Source organism: Halichoeres trimaculatus, unplaced genomic scaffold (genome assembly GCF_033239565.1).
Source record: "Halichoeres trimaculatus isolate MK-OKI-2021-1 unplaced genomic scaffold, fHalTri1.1 fHalTri1_scaffold_1, whole genome shotgun sequence".
Taxonomy (NCBI): Eukaryota; Metazoa; Chordata; class Actinopteri; order Labriformes; family Labridae; genus Halichoeres; species Halichoeres trimaculatus.
In genome coordinates this window covers 4154127-4180874 of record NW_027437179.1, presented here as the reverse complement: position 1 = coordinate 4180874, position 26748 = coordinate 4154127, and the positions used below count along the sequence as shown (strand labels likewise).

At 40.4% G+C, this 26748-nt stretch overlaps 1 protein-coding gene across 4 annotated transcripts in view; it reads right to left on the bottom strand.

Annotated features, from left to right (window-relative positions):
- The window catches only part of LOC141789969 (contactin-4-like), a 313441-nt gene that overhangs the window by 10092 nt on the left and 276601 nt on the right, over window positions 1-26748 (bottom strand). For 2 of the 4 annotated variants that reach the window (XM_074669582.1, XM_074669600.1), the window contains exons 13-17: window positions 14024-14199; window positions 6556-6673; window positions 5928-6086; window positions 3088-3237; window positions 1384-1454 (exon numbers count right to left, since the gene is read on the bottom strand). In XM_074669582.1, the coding sequence (XP_074525683.1) occupies window positions 1384-1454; window positions 3088-3237; window positions 5928-6086; window positions 6556-6673; window positions 14024-14199 (674 nt within the window). Of the gene's footprint in view, window positions 1-1383; window positions 1455-3087; window positions 3238-5927; window positions 6087-6555; window positions 6677-14023; window positions 14200-26748 lie in introns of all 4 variants that reach the window. The other 2 variants (XM_074669572.1, XM_074669591.1) reach the window with 1 other exon arrangement.

The window sequence follows — 26748 nt, the reverse complement described above, 5'->3', positions numbered from 1 at the left end:
TAACATGATGTCACCTGCATCTAGGGATGGGTACCGAGTTAGGTACTTTTGTAGGTACCGACCGAATTCTGTCAAAAGTACCCCGTACCGATTCACTTAAAATCAAAAGGTACCATGTTTAGGTACCTAAAAGCCTCCTTATGACTGTGAAGAAGTGGAATAGTAGGTGATTTTCCATGCTGGACATGAACTCAGCATTCCAAGTTTATACATTGAAGAATAAATATGTTAAATTTAAAAGAATTTAAATTTCATTACTTGACAAATTGATTTTTTTTTACCACATAAACACATAAAAGTACCGAAAACTGGTACCGTTGAGTACCGATACCGATTGCCAGGTACAGGGCATTGGTACCGTATCATTTCAAATGTGAAAGACACCCATCACTACCTGTATCAGAGCTTTGTTTCAATTCTATTTCAGACTAGCAGACTGCAGCTACAGGTGATGGCTCTTTATTGGTGGTGTTTAAACATATGTTAGCGCCTCAGACGTCTGATGTTTGGAGCTCACAGCTAGAAAACATGAGAACCATCAAACAATGTAAGATGGAACTCCTAATCCATTAGCTAATATCATTACAGCTATCTAAACTGAGGACGACTGAACTTCAGTTCATCTCTCTGAACAGAAATCCTGGTGTGGACATCGTCTCTTACACTTGTGTCTGCAGCTGCTTCAGCTCACTGAAACATCAGAGGGTTGGCGTTGACCCCCGGTGGCAGAATTACCATGAGAAGACAGCTGAGGGTTTTCAATATTGTTCATTTCCCAGTTTTCCCAAGATCAAACCATTTAACAAAACAATCCCCGGGCTTTCTTACCTCTGTCATCCTCAGGCCCAGAGTCACATTTGAAAGTTAGACCAGAAAAAAGAGCTCTCTGCTCTTTCTTTTACGTCAAACGACAAATACCTCAGGGGATTTCCGGGGTGAGGGAAAATAATGGCTTTGTTAAGAAGAAGTTGGACTCAAACTGAACTCTTACATATTGAAAAATCAAGCCTGGTTCTCTTTAATGTTTCACACAGCCTGATTCTCTTTAGGAAACTGAATAATTATAAGCTTTTGGGGTTGGATTGGTTGTGAAAGCTTAATTTAATAGACTGAAAAGAAAATGAAGGGAAATAGAAAAACAATCTGAGATAAGTTGGATCTTTGAAGGAACCCTTAAGTTTAATTATCTTATTGAAACCTCAAAAGCACTTTTTCTCTCCCCGCGGTGACAGCAGCAGTTATTGCTTCTCTGTTCTCAAAAAGAAAACGCCATACATTAAACCATTGAGCTATTATTAATGAAACAGAGGCCCAGATACAAAGAGAATAATGGCGTCTGGCTCCCTCCTTCATGGGCGAGGGGTCCAGAGAAAGCCTGCTTACCTCCCATGTGATGACTAATTCCGAGCGACTGCCGCCGCCTCCGCTCACATTAGCCGGTGTGACCTTCGGCGCTGAAGGAAGAAGACAGATCAGCTTAGTCCTGTTGACTTCACATAACCCTGAGCAGGCACATGTTATTCTTCTGCTACTTAAAACTTCAGGAGACAAAAACTTTTTCTACAGACTGAGAAAATAAAAGTTAGACATCCCTCCAAAATAAAAGTCTCACTTCAGACATCAGATTTCCAGAATTAACCGAGACAGCAACCAGATCTACTGTCTGAGAGGTCCTCAAGTTTGGGAAGACTTCTTCTGGAGCAGCTTAGCTTAGCATATAGACCATGAAAAGAGATGCATGTTTTTAGTGTGTGTAGTTATAATGTGACTGGTCTGCTGCTTGTCTTGATCAGGACGGTCTTTGAAAAGAGATTTATAATCATAATGACTCTCTTCCTGGTTAAATAAAGTAAAATAACCAGAAGTAAAAATGTTGTAGCTGTATATTTTGTCTGTTTATAAAGATATGTTCTTCAGATAGCTGATAACATTTACGCTTTGAATTTGTATGCACTAAAAGGAAATAGAAACTATTAAGAATTGGAGATGCTTCTGCTCAAAGAAAGGAAACATCTGGGAATTGTGTAAACAATAACTGTTAAGAAGCTAATGCTGCAGGCTTAAGAAGCCAAATATCGTGCCTTAATTCTGGTCATTTAATGCTCCTGTTTATCTGAAGCTCTGTTTCCACCAAGCGGTCTAGTTTGGATCAGTATGGATCAGTAAAGTTTGGTACAGGCCAGATTCTGTTTGTGTTTCCACAGCCAACTGTGTCCTTCAAAGAGCAACGATGGAAGACATCCAGCAATTTGTCTTATTCGTGATTTCCATGCAACTCTTTGTTACAAACGTACCGCAGTGCTTTAGCGCCACCTTCTGGGGTCGGATCAGTATGTCTGGCACCCAAACAGATGGGTACCAAAAGGGGGCAGTACGGGTTGGTAATTCTTCAACCTGTCCTGGTTTTGGCCAAAGAAAACGCCACAAAATGTATGTTGTACCGAGATGAACCAAACCAAACCACTTGGTGGGAACGGGGCTTGATACAGGCTGAGTGAACTCCTATAAGCATTGATGGCGAGCTAAAACAGTTACTGCTAGAACCACCAACCATCATCCTGTGGGTCTGGTAGGAAGATGACACAGCCTACCTTAGCTACTCACTTGAACTTGAGTTCAATGAAAGCTCAAAGCACATTATCAACAGGTTATCAGAAATACTGCAGTACCTGTTCATTTCTTTGGGATTTTTATTTCTACCATATAGTTCTTTTTTTGTTGTTGTTCTTTGAATACTTCTGTTATTTTTTACTCATCCCACTACATGATGCTATCACCATTTAAATGTAATGCTGTTTCTGCTTTACTCCAGCTCTAACAGTCATACCTAATCTTCTGATCCTGGCCCATACCATGGTCACTTGTTAGCATAGCAACTGCTACATACTTATGGCCCTTAAATACACGCTACACTAAACTGTTTCCTGGTTGTATAATGACATTTGATGGACAGACATTAGGGTAGTTTTAATATCTTAAAATGGGTTTTAAATTTTCACTTGACGTCTTTGAGTTTCTAAAGGAAGAACAAATAAACACATTTTTCAAAGAGGTAAAGGAGTTCTTTTCTGCTCGTGCAGTACATACAGGTCCCCTTTGTCCTTGCTTGTTTGGATGGCTTGCTGGGCTCTCCGGTCCCAATGGTGTTGCTTGCCAGGACTCGAAACTCGTACTCCACCCAAGGGCTCAGGTCTATTACTGTAGCTGTCAGCCGATGGCCCCCCACCACCTCAGGAACTGGCATCAAGCACAAAGGGCCTCCTTCAGTATCAAGGAACTTTTTGTATGTGTGTGTGTGTGTGTGTGTGTGTGTGTGTGTGTGTGTGTGTGTGTGTGTGTGTGTGTGTGTGTGTGTGTGTGTGTGTGTGTGTGTGTGAGTGTGTGTGTGTGTGTCATCCGTAGCATCATACTCAGGGCAGTATTGTCACCCACAAGGACACAGATGCATGCACAAACTCAGGGAAACAAAAGCTAAGCGCACAAAGGTTTCAAATAGATAGATAGATAGATAGATAGATAGATAGATAGATAGATAGATAGATAGATAGATAGATAGATAGATAGATAGATAGATTCTTATTTTTCCTTCATTTTCAGAGTTCCTTTTATCTCTGAATGACGTGCTCCAAAACTCACCAAACCACAAATCTGGTGTTTTTGTGCGGGTACCTGCTCTACAGCGGCCCCTAATGACTTAAAACTCTAACTACTACTTTCATGAGGAGGCATCAACTGTTTTTATTTCAACTTTGAGTTAAATGACAGAATTTGCAGGTCTAAAGTGGAGGTCCAAAGTTGTGCTGTAACATACTATGTGGATAAAATTACCCATGAATGCTTTCTGTAGGAGCCTGTCCTTATCTACATACATGGGCATTTACTGAAGCAGATCTTGCTGGGCTGCAAGGGCCCCTAAACCGCTGCTTGTGTCTTCACTTTTGGTTATGTTGTCTCTTGTCTTCCCTCAAGGTCATAACCGAGTTTTATTTCAAAGAAATGATCCTGACGTTGTAAATCAATGAGGCCAGGAAAGCTATCTGAAATCAAAGTGTTCTTAAATAATAAATATAGCAGAGGATATACAATATGAGTGAAACGTCAATTATCCTGCTGAAGCATGAGCTAAAGGTCCCATCAGGAGGCTGTCAGGGGAGAATTATACATGTGCTATAAAATAATCTCAAATGAAGAAAATAAATCAAAACAGTTAATCCCATAGTTTACTGATTAATTTGCATTTATTTGCAGTTTGAAAAATACAACATTTAAAATCCAAAAACAAGGCACCAAAATAAAAATGCTGAATGGTGCCAAACTGCAGCCCAGGATACAGGCGAGCTTTTGGGACACAAAGGAGATCACAGCTCTCAAGTCCTCCAGTAATCCAGGATTTAACCAAGACCCTGTGAAACACTAAGCCAACATATCCCCTCTTATCTGGAAACTGGTGCTAATACCCAGGCTTTACCTCCAACCATCCAACACCTGGACCCTGGCAAAGGAAAATCCATGTAAATGGATTAATGAGTTAGCTACCTCTACCTACGCCTACAGCCAAGAGCGTTGAGGGAGAGGTCTTTAGACCAGGTCAAAAAGAAGATCAGAGCACCACAAACCCAGAACAGAGAGTGAGAAACATAACCAAAAGAAGTGAATGCTGAGGTTTGATTTGGTTTAAAGAGGGGATGTTCTGCTTCCCAATAATTAAAGAGGGGTTACAGTAGCAGCGCTGGATGTCAGCCTGAAACATGGGCTAATGTCCACATGTTCCCTGAACCCCTGAATCTGTTGGTAAAACTGATCAAAATGGTTCATGTCTACCCGTAGCTCTGCCCCATACAGGCCTACAGAGGGCTGACCAATCAGAGAGAAGGGGGTCTGTGGAGCAGGGGGCCTTAAAGCGACGGCAGCTAAATGAAGTGTTTTAGACAGAGGCAGATATATTTTTATTTATTTATTTATTAAACTGTAAATCATGTTAAGATACACTGGGGGCACCAGATAGAAGAAATTACACCAAAGAAGCACAATACCCCCCCATTAAAGTCATGAATATGCTTAAGTAGAGCTATACAAAAACCTTATTTTCAAAATGACACATTTTTATCTCTCTTTTCTTACATCATCAGCCCTTAGCCAATGGTAGCCTTTAATTCTTTGTCAGCTTCTAGTATAACCTCTTGGGTATCGCTATGTAAGCTATGTGTGACCAAATATGGAGTTCTATTTGTGCCACATTTTTTTTTATTATTATTATTATTTTTTTTTTTGCAAGAATTTTAATTATTTTTATGTAAAAAATTAAAGTCAAGTGAGATATGAAATACTTCCCTGAAACTTCCCTACATGTCAGTGTGTTTCATTATAACAGTTAAAGTTTGGGTGTGTCAAAAATCAGATCACACATGCGTGAAATTTTATGAAAACACAGGAAATCTGAATTTCAAGAGATGAATAATAATGATAATAAAAAAGAATTCTGAGTCCTCTTTGAGTCTTAGACAAAACCAACTGGGATAGGATGAATGCCAAACCTTCAAAAATATATTTCACAACCAAACGAGTGTTAGTTCCTCTGTCTTCACCTCAGCGTGCTTGATTTGATGCAGGGTTAGAAGAAGAGTTATTCTTGTTTATATGAGAGTTTAAAACTGGGGCTGTTTCTATCTGAATTATCATGACGTGTAGTCACACACCTTTAAAGTCACAAAACTCAGCCATGATATATAGCTACTGCAGAGAGGAGAGTGTGTCTGTGAGGGAGTGTGGGGGTTCACACCTTCCAGACTTTATAATTATGATCAGGGCACTGCTGTGAACAGTTTGGGGTAAAAATAACACCTCCAATATTTTCACAGACGGAGTAAATTGAAGAGCGGCCCCTCGGTGTGATTGGAGGAGGCCACGGCTGGTTGGAGAGAGCTTACCTGTGGTGACAGCCTGCCACCCCAGGGAAAACGGCGTCCTGGCCTGGATGGTGTACGCCGTAATTGGACTGTGATTATCAGGGCCAGGCCTCCAGGACAGAGACGCCGTGGTATCAGTGATTTCTTCTACATGGATGCTGGTGGGGGGGCCCGGGGGACCTGATAGATGGCCAAGCAGCCAAAGAAGAGGGGGAGATAGGGAGAAAGAGAGAGGAGGAGAGGAGGAGAGGAAATGTAAATCAGGAAGGGATGGAACGACCTGAGAGAGTCGCAGTGATTGTAGCTCCTGCAGCCACTGTAACAAAGTCGGCTCGGTGTGAAACCTTCGGGAGCGATTTGGTCTAATTAGACAGTAAATTTCCTTTAAACCTTCAAGATAGAAATGACTTTTTGCCTCCCTTTTCATTCCAGCCTTTTATTTCTTCATCAGTGCAGCACAACCCGCTGCGATAAACATTAAACCCTTGTAAACTCCTCCTTCTCCAGCAGTAAATGAAGAATGAATTATTTAAATGTTTGGAAAAGCCTTAATCACTGGTAACCATGGGCACCTCCAGAGTCAGAGGAGGCAAAGGTAGGAAGGAGGAGGAGGAGGAGGAGGAGAAGGAGGAGTGAGACTGCAGCTTACCTCTGACAACCAAGTCCACTGCAATGGAAATGCTGTCCACCTTGGTTTGCACGGCGCACGTGTACTTCCCCGCATGCCTCAGCTGGATATTTCGAATCATAATGTCTCCTGCGGAATGCTGCTGTCATTCAACACGTGCACGGTCACACACACACACACACACACACACACACACACACACACACACACACACACACACACACACACACACACACACACACACACACAGCTCTATAAGCAACACGGTGAGCCTCCAGCTATTGTAATTCAAGAACAATACCGACTTGCCAGCCACATGGGAGCAGAACCAGCTGAACAGAGAGCTCATTCTCGTGTGTGTATGTGTGTGTATGTGTGTGTATTGAGAAAATCTACCCATAATGCCTCATGAGGCCTCTCCCCCAAATGTTTTAAAGAACACAGAAATCCTCCTCTGTGCTTTGGAGATGCATGTCCTCATTAGGACGATGGGATCGTTACAGTTTCATTTATAGGAAGAAGTCCAGACAGTTCGTTCTTTAAAGGAAGCTTTTTTAATTTCTCCCCTAATTGCCATTTCAGAGCCGGCATTATCATTTCATCAGAGCAGAGCCGAGCAGCTTTTATAATAAATTAGACATGGTGAAAAGATGTGGTGTAACGGCACAGAGAATTAAGAGTGGCTGGTGGCTGAATCAATGTGAGCGCAGACGACTAAAAAAAAATGCTGCAAGAAGAAGAAGAAGCAGAGAAATCACGGAGGAAACAGGAAGGACACCTCTGTGCTGAGTTTTTTTTTTCTTTCACACCTGCAACTTTTAAAAAAGCCTTCAGTTGTTTAAGGGGAAAAAATAAACCTGCAAATCACACGCAGAGATGAGAGCCGCAAACCTCCTTAAGAGTACAGCGCCTGCCTGAGCAGCCAGGGCGCAGAGTGTATGTAAATTTCATTTTAAAATAAACCACAGGCAGCAATTTTCTGGCCATAAATAATACACTTGATACAAACACTCTCTCCCTGCACTGCGGCGGAATTTATTATGACCCTGCTAAAAGAAGAAGCAGCAGAATATCGATGTACCAATGAATCTTCAGAGTCACCTCCTGACCTTTACTCAACCAGATCTCTGAAGGGGTTTGGGGAATAAATCAATGTCTTTTGTGGAGAAGAGAGTGCAGGTAATGATGTCAGCGTGTTTTGTTTTGTTAGATGTTCATTATGGTCGTTTTAAAAAGACGCAGTAAACAACGATTGGGATCAACTCACAGCTCGTCATGTTGGTGATTGTGACGAGCGAGAGCGCTGGCTTTAGCAGGGGCGGCACAATGGGTGGGCCCAAAAGTCCCAGGCCCACCCACTTTTTTTACTTTACTTTAAATTTTTATTGATTTGTTGTTTTTGAATCGGTTTAAAAAAATTTAAGTAAAATTTTCTCAGTTATTTGTTTTATTAGTTTTAGATGGTCTGTCTTTGTAAAATAAGCCATGTATTTCAGCCTGTTGGTAAAAAATAAAAATAAAATAAATGTCAAGTGTGTGACCATCTGATCTGACATTTTAATTGCATTTTATTGTATGTTTGTAATGAATTTTTGCAATGTATTTTGTAAATTCATAGTACTGTTTTAATTGGCTTTTAAAAATACATTTTACTTATTGTAGCACTCATGCCACCTGCCCCAGAACTATGGTTGAAAATTAGCCAAATTGGCTAAACAGGCAAATTTACTGAAATGTGTATAAAAATGCATTGTCTCTGTAATTTAAACCAATAAACTACACTAAACTAACTGACTAACGAACTAAATAAGTAAATCACAATAACAGTGGTTTATTGTAATTTGTTTTTATGCATTAAATTAATGAGCTAGAACTTTCGTAACTTGAGGCCCAGCTGAAACTTGTCTTGTCCACCCAAAACTGAAATCCTGGCTCCGTCCCTGGGCTGTGGTAAGGCGGTTCATTTTGACCTGATCCAGATCATTTAAAGAGCGGTTTAAGGGGTCAGCTGGGACTCAGTGACAGCTGGTGGAGGTGCACCCTGACAGCTTTGGAAGGAAAAAGCAAACTAAACTTTAAAGGACAAAGAAGTCAGTTTGCAGAGTCATTATCAACCATGAGTGGCAGACAGAGCAGGGTACTTCACCACAGGCTCGGTGAATGTTGATCCTATCTGAAGGGAAAGGAAGAAAAAAACAGAAACCCTTCATATGTATACATTTTTGATTGTTCACGTGTATTTCCGAATGAGTTACAGCCTGACTATGAGGTATGTTCCTACAGCTCTTTATTCCCACCTTTCTAAGACTATTTTCCCCAAATCTCAAAGTTTGTTTTATTTAAAACAATTGAATTTGACTAAATTGCTGTACAGATTAAAAGCAGCACAAATTACAAGATACAGTACAAAGAGACAAAACATGAAACCCGAGGGAATATTTGATAAAATAAAATATATCAAGATTTAATTAAGATTATACCTGATGTCCATTTAACCCTGTTTGGGAGAAGAGGTGTGTCTTAAGAGGAGATTTAAAAACCTCACTTGACCCCGCAGAGCGGACATGCCCGGGCAGGTCATTCCAGAGCCGAGGGCAGCTGACACAAAGGCTCGGTCACCTTTGGTTTGTACCTGGTTTAGAGAGTGACCTGTAATATCTGATCCCAGTGTCCTGGAAGGGACATGGTGATGTAGCAGCTCAGCCAGGGACTGGAGGCCTAGGCCTTTACAAGCTTTAAAAACAAACAATAAAAAAACAGTCTGGTTTTGTTTGTCTGACTCATGGACATGAAACAGGCAGCATAGGGCCTAGATGTCTTAGAAATGTGGGAACATGGGGCTGAACCCTGGCTATGATGCTGTACACTGTCAGCCCAAACTTTCAATCTAGTAAATAAAATCATGACAATTTACATCACTTTCAATCTATTACTTAAAATACTTAAGTTTACTTGACTACTTTAAACATTTTGGATTACAGTCATCATTTTCAGCAGTCTCAATCCAAATTGCTAGGTTTTAGTCATGGCCACACCTCTTTCATAGAATACATAAAAGACACATAAAAGAAAAAAAGCTTCACTTTGTGACTCCTCCAGTAACATTATTGTCTCTATCTCTGTGTAATAACGTAAAGCACTCAGTGACTGAACAGTGCACTTTAAAGGTCCCATATTATGCAAAAATCACTTTATTAAGTCTTTTAGTTAAATTTGTGGGTCTTTGGCTTTCCTCCCAGCCCACAAAATGTGATATTTAATGACAAAACCTGTACTCAGTAGTGCTTGTGAATGTAAAATCCTAACCTTAAACCAGCTGTTTGGAATTTCCGGGGTTTGCCGACATCAGCGAGTCCCTTTTTTGACCAATCAGGGGCAAGTCTGACCTGATTGGTCCACTGGAGCAAATAACCCCGAACTCCCTCCCTGCCCACTCCTCTCCCCGCATCTGGGGAGAAATCTCTCCAGCAACGAGGAGAGGAGTGTGGCTGTTTTTGTCTGTAAACAACCACATAGTTCCATGCACAAGCTTCCCATCTGGGATGAAGACAAGACTAAGTGGCCAGAGTTCATTTATGAGGAAAATGTGCCAGCTACACTCAGTAAAACTGTGCAAGTGTGTGCTTGTCACTTCACTGCCGACTGCTTTTCTAACTTTGGACAGTACAACAGAGGGCTAACAAATAGACTGGTCCTGAATCCAGGCGCATTACCAACCATCCGCCAACAAACCTGGGACCCTGGAAATGTGAGTATTTTAAATGCTGTGTGCTGTGGAGCAGATGTAAGAGCTTGTCCTCAGTGTCCCCCTGTCTCTGTGTTAGCTGCAGGATGCTAACTTTAGCTGCGGTTAGCCTGTTGTTTTAGCCTGTAATGTTATGGTAAACGAGCTTCGCTGTTTTCTAAACATTGTGCACTCGGAGCTTGTGGTGCCGCTCTCAGTGACGTGGAAGAGCGGGGCGGTATCAGTGGTGGCTCATTTACATATGAAGGCCACGCCCACTAAATCAGAGCGTTCTGAACAGAGGGGCTATGAGAGCCTGGAAACAATGCTGCTGTGCTTGATTTATTGGCTTTTTGGACCAAAACATGTAACTACCATTTCATGAAGACATCAATGATCCATATTAAACTGCAGACAAGGAGCAGAATATGGGACCTTTAAAACGTTATAAATCTTTGCCCAAAATGTAATAATTTGTCATATTTTGGTTTTATTCGAATTCTTAGTTACATTTTGTGCTCAGCACCTTTGTTACATTATCAACCAGTTCAGGCTTTATTACTTGTTTTAAAAAACTATATTTCATGTTGTTTCAAATCGAGCTCTAACACGTCTCTGAGTGTGTGTTAGTCCTGTGACAGACTGCCGACCTGTGGGTACCCCACTCTGCGCCTGAAGACACTTCCCATTGACTCCAGCTCCCCGGGAGCCCAAAAGGGGAAAACTGTCAGGATGATGAGTGGGTGGATTTATTTTAAGGTTTACTAGAATTTATAAGTAGACTAAACTAATCTGGGATTAAGATTTCAAACTGTGTCTACGTCAGCATTCTTCCAATGATTTTTAGTTAAGTCAACATTAAAATTTAGTTTCGAAGTTTAAGATTTTTCATAAGCTCAACACAAGTTCTCACAATACTCACCTTTGAAAGGAAACCAGCTCACTAGATTTTCTAATTAGACTTAACGTACCTGGTCTTACAGTGTTCCTCTGTAACAGTGACATTTAACAGCTCTGTAGATCATTAACACCAGCTTCTGATTCCTCACCCCCACCCGAGCTCACTTTGAGAAACTTTGGTCACAGGGAGGAGAAACTTTTTTTCTCAGCTACCAACAACTTCCTCTACGTGTACAGATTTTAATATCAGCACCAACTTATACCTGCCAAACGTTTTCTCAAGATTTACCTCTGTGTGCTTTGCTAAAACCTGTGCATGCCTGTCACTGCTAAGTTGGGTTGCCAGTATCCTACATGGTACTCCTGAACAAGCCTTCAATTTGTATTAATGTAAGAAATCTGGAGAAATTAAAAATCAAGGAGTTCAGCAGGAGAATGGGTTAAAATGTTTGAGACTCCTGCAGAAACCGTGAGTGTTGCCAGGTGTGCCAACTGTAAGCACCAACATGTGTAATTTTTCATGGTTCATGCTGAGCTTGAAAAGGAAAAAATAAGATTGAAGATGTAGAAAAACAAACACTTTCTTATACTCGTATCGTGTATTTACACAGTTTGATAAATGTGAACTAAAATACTATCTCTACTATGATCAACTCTGATTTTTTTTTTTTGTTTGATGACTGAAAAACTAGAGCTCTGTTTTTCCTCAGAAAAGGAACTTTTGTTGAAGGAGATTTTATCTGCAAAGCCTGGGAGAAAAGGCAGAGTTTAGCGTTAACTACTGAACAGAAGAAAAATATCGTGTAACTTTGTAACTGTTATGATTTTATGTTTTGTAAAGCACTGCAGCTGTATCTCTGGTATCTTATAAGCTCATAAGAGTTGGGCGCTTTTTGTGCATGACAGGTAAATAAAATACAGTCAATCAATTAATCTGCCAAGTTTCTGGTGTTTTGATGGCAGGAAGTTTGTGTATTATGACAGGAGGCGCTTCAGCACTTTTTATTTTCTTAACGGTAAAAAATTTTTGAGAAGTTTAGCCTCTTGAGACTTGAGTTTGTCTGGTGTGCAATTTTAATTCACCTTGCTATTTGGGAAAAGTAAGACCTAATGAGTATAATAACTAAACTTGGTCTTTGTACAAGAAATTTGATTATTTGTGTCATGAGTTCTCTATTATGTTTGTTACCTCAACCGAGGAGGTTATGTTTTTGGGATAGTTTGTTTGTCAGTGAACAACATAACCCAAAAAGTATTGAACATATCTTCATGAAATTTTCAGGAAATGTTCAAAATGGGATAAGAAAGACGTGATTAAATTTTGGAGGTGATCTGGATCACCGTGTGGATACAGGACTTTTTTTAAAAGGATTCTTTATCATTGTGAGATAGAGCTGTTTTCACAATATGTGTATATAACTCCATAATAAATGGTCGGGTTGTTTTGCAAAACAATACAAGACAAGGTCACCAAAATTTCTGACGGATGTAAAAGTACGATCCAGATCCTGGCAATATTCTGGATACTAAGATCCGGAATATGAAATATGTACTGGGTCATCATAATTTTCAACACTGTCAGGAAACAAATTATCGTACAAACCTGCAACTAACACAAACGTGTAGTAGACAGTCTGCTGAAAGGAAGTATAACATTAGAGTAGGGCTTAAGTGTTGGTGAGGTGACTATCACAATATGCTTGGTGGAGGTCTGCGCTCTCTGAGTGCTTTTCTAGTTGTTCTTAAATTAGTGCTGATTAAAAAAAAAATCTGATTAATTACAGGATTTGTAATTAATTAATCTAATTAATCACATTTTAATCTCATATCTGCTAAAGGTCCCAAAATAAAGAATTTGAATTTCAGGACATTAAAATTACATTAAAAGACATTAACAAACATTTGAAAATAAAGTGGGGATATATACAACACATTTTTAGGTACCCTGAGGCATAAGGAACACATGAAAAAAGTTTTATGGTTGTATCTTAACAAAATCTACACAGTCCTACACCTAAGATAAGCTGATTTGATTTTTAGGACGATTTTTGCTTCGGTCACATTTTTACCCACTGTGGACTCATTTTTCACTGTAATATGAACTTCTATACTTCTATGAGGTCATGAGAACCAGGGCTAAAGGCTAAAAACTGTGAGGGACACTTTATCCAAGTCTTGGATCAAAGACGAGTGAAGTGTTGTCAGTTTTACATGCTCTGAACTCACAAACTGTTGCTCATTGGGGCCGTCAGGGACCGTCAGAAATTTGAAAATCTGACGAGAAAACCTCTTTTTCCAAGTAGGACAAACGGTTTGTAAATGCCAGACATTTGAAAATAAGTCTTTACCCGCGGGTTTGGATCCAGATTAATCATAATTGATTTTTATAACGCGTTAATTTGCGGTGTAATTAATTAATCTAATTAAAGGGTTAAAATGACAGCCCTAACTTATATACATTGTTTTTTTTTTTTCACTAAAATGGGTGTAATATTGTGATTTTACCAAAAGACGATGTGGGCAGTGTCACTTAGTCTGGCTAATCAGTCAAAGTTTTAAAAATGAAGTATCATGGGTCTGAGAGGCAGAGATGTTATGTCCACATGTGGACGTAGGGTCTGAAGAGGTTAACACTCACAGCTGAATAAAGTAAAAACACATTAACGTGTAAATTTTCCTGATTCTGCAGACCGTGCGGTGCTGAATCTTTATTTTTGAGCCCTTGCTGTTTAAGCGTCATGTGGACTGTCTTTTAAATGAAGACTATATTCTCTCTCCCTGACTCTCACAACATGACAACCTCTTCAAAATCAGAGGCCTGAAATCTGGCAGGTGCCGAGAAGCCGACAAAGATTATGGACTTACGCCTCCCACTTTCTCAAAAAAGCCGCCGTGGCTGCCGAAGTGGATGAGCTGCTCGTTGAAGAACCAGGTGAACTTGAGCTCCAGAGACGGATCGTGGCTGACTTGACAGGGCAGGACCACGCTCTCCCCGACGGTGATGTCGAGCGTGGACGGCTGGGTGGTGATGACGGTGGGCTCTGAAACACACAGTTCACATCCACATGAGTTTGATCACACACACTCGTTCGGCTTCCCTTCCCCGGCATTAAGATTCAGCGCAGGAAATGGCATGGCAAAAAGCAAAGCCCTTCCATCATCCTTATGGATGTGTCAGACTCTAATAGAAGGATATATGGGATAGAGCACACTGCAAACTAGGGCGCACAGCTACAATAACTGGTATTAGTTTGGGCCTGAGCCTGTCTCCATGGGGACTCAGAGACGTGTCTCTCCTGCATCCTGAGAAGCCTCCATGTGTCACTGCCAACTCAGCTATCGGCCTGGAACTCCCCGCAATCGGCCCGAAATTCCCGAAACGCATCAGTGGGAAAACAGTAAACAGATGTGAGCACTTGTAGTCTTCACTGCGTCTTTTCTAGTCTGTGGTGGATTACAGCGGCGTCACGGGGGAACAGGGCAAGAGTCCTTTATCTGCACTTCAGTGTGAGCAGCAGCAGAAGAGGAGGAAGGTAGGAGCAGACGAGAGAGGCGAGATGAGAGGGAGAGGCTTTGTTCTCTGGGTGTAAAGCAGCCGTCTGCCTCTTGGGGGCGCTGTGATTACTTGGATGAAATTGCAGGTCTGAGCAAATGGACTAAATTAACCATGGCAAATGATCCTTGGACAGGCATAGATTCATGTAGAAAGTGCCGGTAGTGCAGTCTTCATCCAGAGTGAATTCGATACCTTCATTGTATTGGCCCCTACCCCCTCTCCTCTCCTCCACACACACACACACACACACACACACACACACACACACACATGCTCCAGACCCCAGTGTGATCTATCTTGTCGTTTTCTGATATGAGGCCAGAGTGCTATCAGCTGGTGGGTTTTGTCATATACACAATGAAAGTGTGTATGAGAGCCCCACTCCTTTATTGCAGCGGCTAAACGGTGAGCTACGACTGTGCAGGAGAAAGACTCTAATAACACACAGGAGGTTTTCACACAGGGCTCACTTTGTCAGCTCTGTTCCTACAGGCCAGCTATGCCGTGTAGAACAAGAGCAGATAGAAAAGAGTCGACCTGAGAGGATCTTCAGGGTAAGAAACACATTTCTCCACAAACAGCGATGTGTTTTTTTTTGTGTGGATGGTTACCCCAAGTGACGTGAAGGATCTTGAGGGGGAGCACTCTCAAAGATCGAGTCAGGAACATTTCCTCCTCTGCTGAAAGGAAACTATTACAATGCATTTCTTTATTGTTACTTAAACATGAATGTGTCTCCCTGCGGCGTGCGCTGCTCGGTTTTTTACTGCCTGCAGAGATCCACCAGGACAATGATTGTGGGAATATGCTCCCTTATTACCCTCCTCTGTCATCATTTGTGACAGATTATGGACAACCAAGGTTGGTTACACAACCACACACTGCGCTCTTGAGCCTAATTTGATTGATTTCCATCTTGTAGAGCGCCTTGTTACCTACTGCCACTGTGAACCAGAGGATAGTAACCCACTCACTTAGTGGGGTCAATCAAGAGACAAGACAGGGAGAGTGTGTGAGCACGCTGAGCCAGACTGGGCGGCACCGCGGGAAGCGCTGCCATGCTGGGTCAGAGTGCTATTGACGTGTTTCACTTGGAGCTTGTTCACTATCTCTGAGAGCAGTGTTTAACATGCTGGGTAGAAACACAACCAAAAACAAGTCCAGACTTTTTGTTTCACGTCAACACCATCCAAACATCTCATCTCATGGAGGGTCAGCGTTCAGGATGAGATCACCTCAGAAATGATACCTCTGTTAGCCGCTGGAGTATTTCTGTGAATAAAAAGAAAATCACTCGTATTTGATGTGCAACCTTTTGAAAGTGACGGGTGACTGCACCATCCATAACTGCTACTTACTCATGGAGCTAAAAGAAACATTTTACACATGAAGTGCTGTTGAGGAAATGTCAAAGTCAAGTTCTGACACTGAGTGGAAGAATAGCTTAGTACTTTCAGAATGATTCCTCTTCACTGGTTTGTCTTTTTTATGCTGGATGAGAGACGGAAAACACATTTTTAGCTGTTAAAATTCAACAGGTACAGTCCAGTTATTTTTGAAAACTGGAAAAACATTCAAGACAAAATTGAGAAAATGATGAAAAGAGAAATCTCTTCAAATGTCCTGTTTTATCTTGTCCTTGGTGTCAACTTTTTCACTGCTGACTAAATATATATTTCACATACTTTATTATTGGTTGCCAAGAAAACTGTAACAGCAGATTGACAGAATGTTAAATCACCAGATGTGGCTGAATGGAAGCAGAGGTTAAGACAGGTGTATCTGATGGAAAGAATGACCACATCACCACAGCTGAGAATAGACCTTTTTGATCAGAGGTGGAGCATGGTCAGACATGACCTGAAAATGTGTGAAAAATGTTCTGTTTGCTTTCTGTATTATTGCATTGTAATATGTGTACTAGATGCACATCTACATTATATACAGCATTATTTATGGATGTAATATGTGTTGTACTCTTTTTTTTTTTTTTTTTTTTTTTTTTTTTTACATCAGTGACCTTGGCTAAGATAATGTTCTATGTTGCACTGCCAAAAAAAAGCAAAATCAAAATAAAACGTACAAAAAAAAACACAACAACAACAACAACAACAATAACATCATCCTTGTGGAAATCCTGCCGGTGCATTATTCTGGAAGGTTTAAGACTTATCTTATTTGAGTTTTCTGGTCAAACACTACATTCAGCACACAGTGGACGCAGCAGAGAAATTGTTCAAATGTTAAACTTCAACTTATTTCTTTCACATCTTGGAGGGCCTTAAAGTGATACTCCGTGATGGAACAAGTTGGGTCCTATCACAAGGTTTAGGGCAGAAATTACCCCTACAGCAGTGTTTTTGTGCAGAAGCCCAGGGCGCTCGCACCAAACACCCCCTCCCTGCTCCTCTGCTGGTTTCCTCTGCACTCAGACGGGGCCATATTTTACTTGACCAAAAACACAAATAAACGGACTCCCACCGAAAAAATCTGATATCGGTCTGCATTCACGCTTTATTTAGAGAATTTTCAGCGCGTTACTTTCACACAAAAACACCACTAAATAAGGCTCTAGTTCTCATCATGTCGTAAAACGGCGCTACCTCAGCTGCAGAGCCACAGCTGGCTACGAGGCGCTTGCCGCTTAGTATATCAGTCAGTGCACGCAGTGTGCCAGATATAAACAAACGCAGGTAGTCTGCCAAGACGAAGAGACACGATGAGAACTAGAGCCTTATTTAGCAGTGTTTTTTGTGTGAAAGTAACGCACTGAAAATTCTCTAAACATAGCATGAATGCAGACCCATATCAGATTTTTTCGGTGGGAGTCCGTTTATTTGTGTTTTTGGTCAAGTAAAATATGGCTCCGTCTGAGTGCAGAGGAAACTGGCAGAGGAGCAGGGAGGGGGTGTTAGCGAGCGCTCTGGGCTTCTGCTGCACAAAAACACTGCTGTAGGGGTAATTTCTGCCCTAAACCTTGTGATAGGACCCAACTTGTTCCATCCCGGAGTATCACTTTAAAGTTGAGCTCTATCAAAGTTAAAAAGATATGTCAACATTTTCTAAGTGAAGTTATCAGAGTGACATGTTAGCTCCTGTTAGCTTGGCCTTTTTGATGAAATCCTGATGTGAGAAAAGCCCTGCGTCCGCTAAGTGGTCCGGTTTGGTTCAGTTCAGTTTGGTATGGGTCGGATCAGTAAAGCCTGAGTCTGTTAGCGTTTCCACAGACAACCATGCCCTTCTTGGTAGGTGGCGTGTAAGCTGGATGCTGTGTCAGATATGTAGTAGTGTGACAGCATGGCAGCAACGCACCAGAAAACAAAGAGCAATGATGGAGGACATCCAGAAACTGGTCTTCTTTGTGATTCGTTCCACAAAGTGACTGGAGATTTAAGCATGTCAGGGTTATATGTTGTTCTTTATTACCACTGTTGCATAGGAAGTGTAGGTTCTTTCCACCAATCAATGAGCTGCAATGTTTCTAGCTCCACCTTATGGGGTCAAATCAATATATCTGGCACCCCAACAGAAGGGTACCAAAATGTGGGTAGTGCAGTACCAAGACAAACTGGACTAAACCACTTGATGGAAACAGGGCTTAACAGACACCAAGCTAAAGGCTACAGCTCCCTGTCAACAGGGCCAGGTCCGACAAATTATTAAGCTAATTTTAAGAGACTGAAACCTAGGAAGTCATCTTGGTTTAGATGTACTGCCCACCAAGAGGTTACCACCACTTTACCATCAGAAGGTTTGTTTTTGCTCTATATCCAGACATAAATGGTAAATAGAGTTGTTTTCATGCAGTGCTTTTTGAGTCTTTCTAACCACACTCAGTGGTTTTACACTGCTGCTCACATTCACCCATTCACACACCTCACAGACTGATGGCAGAGGCTGCCACAGTGAAGGACCCTCAACACATGACATGACATATCTCTCTGAGGGTCGGGTCACACTGGCTATCTGAACCGTGCCATACTCAGGCACGATTGCAAACTCATGATCCTAATACTTTCTAACCCACTGAATTAGAAAAACATTAACCCCCTGGTAAAATGTGCTGACAGAGAAATCAACATTTCAGACCCAAGTCATTTTTTGAACCAGGCTGTGAAAAATCATTTTTTATTGATATAAAAGTCTGTGTTTTTGGCTTGGTCTGTATGTGGTTTCCGTTCTCTCTGGAGCTAGACTCACATGGATTCTTGATAAATAGCAACATTTTGTAACATTTCCAGGCTTAATTTTTCTAAACCAGATCTTGCCCCTTGGTTTAAACATACAAGGACAATAGGTTTCAGGTAATCAACAGCTTGTGTCTCTGGCTTCATGTTGATACACTTCCCGAGAGCTACAAAACTAATGTCATCCTACGTCATCTGCAACTCAAGCTAAAGGCTTTCCTCTAAATGTTTAACAGATCTGTCAACTCTATTTCACAATTCAACTGAATCTGCTGGAAGGGGCCAAGGTCTGAGCTTAAGGAGGCCAGTCCATCACTTTCAATGTCATTTTAATTGATGTTTTTGGGTTTTTTTATCTGTATGTTTAACAAAACAACTTAAACTTCTTAAGTAATTCAATAAATTCTAAAATATATGTGAAAAAAATTCAAAATGATGAACAAGTGAGATGCGGTCTTTGTCTCCTCTAAAGGAAGTGGTCCTTTAAAAAAGTAATGGAATGCTCTCATGACTCTGTCTCTAGTTCTGAGAAAGCGGTCCTCTCAAGGCTGACAGAATCACACAAAATTCCTTCTTTATATTCTCAGAAAGTGTTGAGCTGAAAACATCCATTACAGGAAGAATCCATCAGATTAAACAACACAAACAACATCACTACATGTGGCTGGAGGCGCAGGATGGGAAGGACACGTGGGAGCTCGACAGATGACTTCGTGACACACACTTGTGGTGAGAACACTCGGGGAAGCTGTGACACAATAACATACAGTTGAGAGGAAGACAGAGCGAGCTAACAGTTACCCGATGACTCTCCGCTCCTCTCAGAGGCGTGCCGACATGCCTCACATGACCTGTTTCAGCAGCCGCCATGAATAATGCTCACACACCTCTCCAGCCCTGTGGAGAATCCCTCCCTGCTTTGATGCTGAAAACCTTTGTGTATTTCTCCTCGTGTGTATTTACACTTTCATTTTTTCCAAACAGGAAGAGTGATGTGTACGAGGATAAAGAAAAAAGGAGAGCTAAAGAGCCACACCCTGGAGCAAGGTGATGGAATGTATCTAAAGTCATAGGGTGAAAAAATCAGACTTTGGAGGTGTTACAGTATTTTTTTTTCCATTTTTTGTTTTTGAGTGGAAGATTGAAATTCTGTGCATGGTAAAATATTAAAACCCTTTGAAAATAATTCAAATTTGTGATTTTTTTATTTTGGAAAACTGCAGAGCTTTTCTTTTTTAATTTTATTTAATTATTCATGTAATTAATTGTATTTTATTTATTTATTTATTTATTTATTTATTTATTTATTTATCTATTTATTTATTTATTTATTTATTTATTTATTATTTTTTAAAGGAATGCTGTCATACACATTTTAAATTTCCAAACAGAGAATTAAAATTATTACTAATCTCTGGGACATATTTCTTTGTCCACACAGTGACATGAAACTGTGATGAACAGAAAAAATGTTCTACAAATACCAAAAATAGTCCTGAAAGGTGAAACTTACACCTAAATCACCTGAACATATTCAGCTGAAAATAATTCTTTCAACATTTTTTTTTTTACAGATAATTTTCCAAATCTTCCCACATTGTGATTCACTAAATTTTGAACATATTACAGGAAAAAAACAGTAGCTGCATTTTTTTGAAAATAAATATTAGATAAATTAATAAATAGATAAAGTAATCAAGCTAGAATTATTAACAAAATAAATAACTACATGAATAATTCAATAATAATAATAATAATAATAATAATAATAATAATAATAATAATAATAATAATAATAATAATAATAATGATAATAATAATAATAATAATAATAATAATAATAATAATAATAACAATAATAATAATAATAATAATTATAATAATAATAATAATAATAATAATAATAATAATAATAATAATAATAATAATAATAATAATAATTATTATTATTATTATTATTATTATTATTATTATTATCATTATTATTATTATTATTATACAGTTACATAAATATGAAAAAACATATGTTGTACCAGGAAGGTCTAAGGATTGAAATGTGTGCATCCATTGTTTAAGGAAAACATTGGTATCAAAGAAGTTTTCAAACATCCCTGAACCCTGCATGCAGACATGTAGACTCTTCTGCTTTTAGTTAAACTCTTTCCTTATTAGTGGTCACTCACATGTTTTATGTGTCAGGAAGGACAGGCAGTCCACAAAGCCCCTGACTGACACCCTGATTAAATTAATGTAGGATACGCAGTTTGTGCGTCCTTGAGCAGCTCTCATGGCTCCCATGGACCAGGATAAAGATCAACAACCAGCTACAGAGCAACTCATTTGGTGACTGTCATTTTAAAACTACACTCTCAGTTTTACTCTGGAGGATTTCCAGTCTAATAACTGCCCAGAGACACCATCTGTAACTGAATGAGCTGATATAAGAGTGACTTCGCCTCTGTAACAGTTTTAACACCAAAAATAACCTGTCAGGGTGACTGTGCCGTTCTGCACAAAGCTGGAGAATAATTTCCCATCAAGCAGCAGGGGTCGGTCCATCAGACAGTCTGAGGAGGGCTAATGTAAATGCTCCACAGTGTTTCTGAGTCTAGATTTGACCAGTCTAAGAGTGGTCTAAGACTCTTCAACATTACACCACCTTCATACACCCATGGCAGAGGCTGCAGCACAAGTTTCCACTGATCCCACTCACATGAGGCAGGCTCAGCCACCAGGAGCCAGCTGAGGTTCAGAGACAACCCCCTCTACCCAGAGCCACAGCCAACCCAAGGGTATCAGGTCTCCATACATAAAGCTGTGTGTTTCAAACCACTGCTGCACTTCACACACAGACCACATCATGAGGATCTCTGGGAGATGAGGTCAACCAAGGTCTAAAAACTGCATCTACAGCTGTTTGCACTCCAATAAAATGAGGCTGTAACAGTTTTAGACGTTAGCAAAGGAAGGAGAATGTTGGGATCACTAAAACACTACTGCCTTCATGAGGAGCTAAACCATTAACACACCAACTTTCTCTCTACAGGCTTTGAAATCTCATGGTTCCCACGAGGCCTTGGTTCAAATCATGAAGACAGCGGTAAATGAAACGCACGAATCACATTTAATGCTTTTAAATAAGCTCTCCATTTACTTTAGTTCCCCCTACATAGATGCTTTGAATGCCATTTTCTCCTTTCTTTTGCAAGGTTGAAATCTTCATAGACTAACTGTATTCATTGGAAAGCCTTGTGTCAGAGGTCGTCATCTTTGAAAACATGTTTTACAGCTGCTGCAAGCGGACAGAGAAGGTAAGCTCAGGAGGTGGGCAGAGTTTGAACCTCTAAAATGATGCCCTTGTCTTTTTTGTCCTGGCCATTTTAATAGGTTTAAATACATTCATCCCTCAGTCATCAGAAAAGTAAGACAGATACGCCAACCACGATTAGCAAGTTAGCTAATTCCACAATATAAGAATACTGGCTAGCATAGCATTGGGCCTTTGGGTATTAACACAATAAAAGACCTGTTCTGTGGTTGTTTATCACTCTAAATGAACAAACCATAGACTGTAAAACACATGGACGTATAGTCTCTATGACATCATCCATCTGTTTCTGACCAAGACTTTTGAACCGAATTGTTGTCGGCAGCCCTTTTTCTTTCTAACAAAGACAGTTTTTGTACCGACTGTAGAAATGTTTATTTCTGCTGTGAAAAAGCTTTTTTTTGTTGTTGTTTTTTTGCCAGGCTTAAGCGATTCTGCATTGCCTCATAATTTTAGACCAGAGGTTACCGCTTGGTTCAAACCCAATGTCTTAGAGAAGTTATAATACTGACCAGGGATAGGTGAGTACCAATACCAGGTATCAGCATCAGGTCAATACCAGTCTTATTTTAGGGTATTAAGCAGGGGCGGATTAATGCACAGGCTCACCCAGGCTGCAGCCCAAGGGCCCCACATGTGCAGGGGCCCAAGGCTCCAGGGGCTTAATTTGCATCCTATTTGATCCTTGCCTGATTTTCTCTCAGCTCCTCAAAACAGCAAGAAACATTTATCATTTTTTATTCAATTTAATTATTTTACTTTTTTCTATTTCATCAATTATTTTTAATCAAAGAAAAAATATTTAATTTTTTAATTGACTGTTTATTGTTAATTTGCTGTTATTTATGCATGATGTGTAAGTATTTTCTTTTAATCAAAAAAATATGTTTTTTAATGTATTCATGTTGACGGTGTTTACTGACAATTTACTGCAAACAAAAATGATATATAATATATAAATATTATATACCCGTTGGGCTACAGCTGGTTGTTTATTTCTATTCTGAGGCCTGGCAGCAGTGGTGTGTGGTCAGGGGAGGCAGGGGAGGCAGTGCCTCCCCTGGGCTAACAAGAAAAAATATATATATATTTTTATAACAATATGTTTTTTGTTCAGTTGTTTGTATACAATTTGTCATAATTAAAAAATAGAAATAGAGATTGCTGATTTGTCAATAAGAGGGAGGCTAACAGAGGGGACGGACAGAGTTTTGCACTGGCTTCATGCTTGTAATGTGCGTCAGAGGCAGAGACTCTGAGAGAGAGAGAGAGAGAGAGAGAGAGACTGTTTACTTGAAATCACAACTTTTTGCAGGTTGGCGCATGCGTAGTAAGGTCTCATGCTGATTAACGTGGGCATCGATGAGGCACAGCGCTTCTCTGCCTCCGCAGGTTGTAATACCGCACCCTCTTTGAGGTCTCGCGATAGTTTGTTAGTGCAGACGTTTGATACTCGAGTTGTTGAGATACGGGTTATTTTTGTTCATATTTCGCTCTTGCTCCTTTGCTGTAAATCCTGTAGAAATGCAGGTGAACGTATGTTTCAGGTTTTAATTGGCATTTCGTCTTTTTAACTCCGGGACTTCAGTCTGTCTCTGAACCGTAGATGGGAAAGTTGATTAACATTTATTTACTTGGCTCGTTGCTGGTAACTGGTGTCTAGGAGTCCGGGCCAAAGTGAGGGAAAAGACTAAAGAGGAGGAAAAAAAGGTGCACCTTGTGCACAACCGCACATTTATTGAGGAAACAAAGAGCAAAATAATGTACTCCCACCCCACACACACCATGCATGCACTCAGACCGTCTCTCCTTCTGCTATGTCACACGCACACACACACACAGCACAGTCTGTCACCGCGTTAAAGGGGCAGGGCTGGCCAGTAACAGTTTGTATTAGCAAATGTGAGCAGTGCACCGTATATATAACACACACATATAGAAGTTTCAGCTTTAGCTGGCTGCCTGCCTCCCTCGTCATGGACCTTACTGCACGTTACTGCCTGGCAGCATTACCTGGAGCATGTGCCTGTAGGATAGCATGAACAATAAAGAGGGCCCACAATAAGAGTAGCCTAGAGGCCTATGACTACCTTAATCCTCCCCTGGTATTCAGCACTGGTGAAGGCTGTCAATACCAGCTACTGTGGCCCACTGATATGAATTAGCCAACTGTTTACTGACTGTTTAACTGTTTTATTTTGCTCTTCAGTTTATTAAAAACATTTCTAAACTTCTGACGGTTCTCAGTTTTATTCTGAACTTTTGCTTATTTATTAAAAACAAACAGTAATCTCAGAGATAGTTTTTTTTTATGTGTTTTATTTTGAACTGAACGTCAGAGTGACTGTGCTGTCTGTGTTCAAAATGATCTGTCATGGTTTAATGAAATGTTATGTAGCAAAAGTACAGATGGTATTGATACTAAGCATCGGTGAGTACTCCAGAGTAGGGATGGGTACAGAATTAGGTACTTTTATAGGTACCAACCAAATTCTGTCAAAAGTACCGGGTACCGATTCATGTTGAACCAAAAGGTACCATGTTTAGGTACCTAGATGTATCCCTGTCACAGTGAGGGACTGGAAGAGTAGGCAATTTTCTATGCTAGAAATAAACACAGCATTACAAGATTATGCACTGAGAAAAAAACATGTTAAATTGAAAAAATATATTTTATTATTCAACAAATTGACATTTTTTACCACAAAAACACCAAAAAGTACCAAAAACTGGTACCGTTGAGTACCGGTACCAATTGCCAGGTAACGGGCATCGGTACCGTATCATTTTAAATGTGAAAGGTACCCACCCCTACCCCAGAGGTAAAACTTGTACTGGTATTGGTCTGAAAAAAAAAAAAAGTGGTATTCTGCATCCCTAATATTGACCCCAAGAGGGTCATTTAAAGCTGGAGTATTCTCATATTTTAAACATGGATATAAAGTAACGGTGCTGGATGTTCAGAGTGAATGCAGATTTTTAAAAAGCTACAGATTCATATGTTGTAGAAATCCTTGTATCGTCTGTAAACTGATAAAAAAGCGTAATTCAAAAAAAACAAAGGAAAAAATAAAGCAACAGATCTTCAGGAGGAAGAGTCTGTAAAAAGGTTTTCTTTAATTCAAGTGTGAGGGTGGTACATTGTGCAAAGCTACAATAGGAGCACAAGAGGATGGTTTGAAACAGAAAAAGCACAATAGCCCCTCTTTAAGACATCAGAAAAGCAATAACAAGCTACCACGAGGGAAACATAAACAACTGTATTAATTTAGGAGGAATCTGTCCAACAGCTTTTGATTCTTCTTTTTAAAATAACATGAAAATGTCATGTTAGCTTGAGAGGGAAATGTCAGTAGGTCAGCAGTTCTGAAGAATTCATACTTTGGGATCTGACATGTAAACAGTGACACTATGCGACTGATGTCTGTCGCTGCTCACAAACGTTTCCTCTTTACTTTCCAAACACCTGCAGAGCATATGGTGGTGGCGACGCGTCACGGCGTTGGTAAGATGGATTGCCTTTAGGGTTTACAGAGGCAAACAGAAGTGAGCACAGTGTGATCTCCAAAGTTTTGAGTTCAGTGACCATCTGTAATGATCGGAGGCAACCCTAATTACTCCAGCTCATCTCTGGTGTAATCAAAATTCAGAGAGCAGGTTTATAATCAAGTGCAATTAATCTGCTAATATCCCCCAGTGCTGGAATAATGGGGACTGGAGCAGGGCGGTCCGCTGAGGCTGCGTCTCCCTGTTTGCTGGGTGGCTGCTTCACAGCAGGAGACGCTGAATGCTTTCTGACAGGTATTTTTCAGCATTCATATCAGCAAAGTCAATTTGTATAAACTACTGTCATCTCCCATAAGAGCTGCTCCTGAAACACGCGTTTCTACCGGCTAAACAGGTTTCCAATCTTCAGTGAAACAGTGCATGGAAATTACCCCGTCCCATTTTCTCAACAATATGGAAAGTGACAGAGCGGCAGAGGATCATATACAGGAACATTTGTGTACGGGCTGCAGAAAACAGCTTTTAACGTATGATGATGGAAAGGAAGAGGGGAGGAGAGGGGGTGAGGGGAGTTGAATAAAACCCCCGGCGCCTCTATAATAAGAGGATAACTAGGTGGTGTGTTTATGCTGAGGAGACAGGGGTGTGTTTCCATCAACCTACACCTACAGTGAGAGCAGCAGTCCCCTGCTCACACAGATAGGCTGGCTTCATTTCACAGTGTGTGATAAATGGGTAAAAGGTGAATAGAGAGAGTAACAGGCAGGGCCAAGCAATGCGCTGCTTTTCATTTGCCTCAGAGTCAATTCAGAGCAGTTAATACATTCATGTGCAACTCCACTGACATTTTTCACCGTTAATTTCCTCACTTCAATTATGCAAAGGTTACTGATTATTGTTGAAGAAAGGAAGAGTCACCAGCGAGAGGCAGAAAGCAGAAATCAGCAGAGAGGTGCACTCCAAGCTCTCCCCGCATCCTTGGCTTCTGCTGACTTTCCAGCATCCATAATAA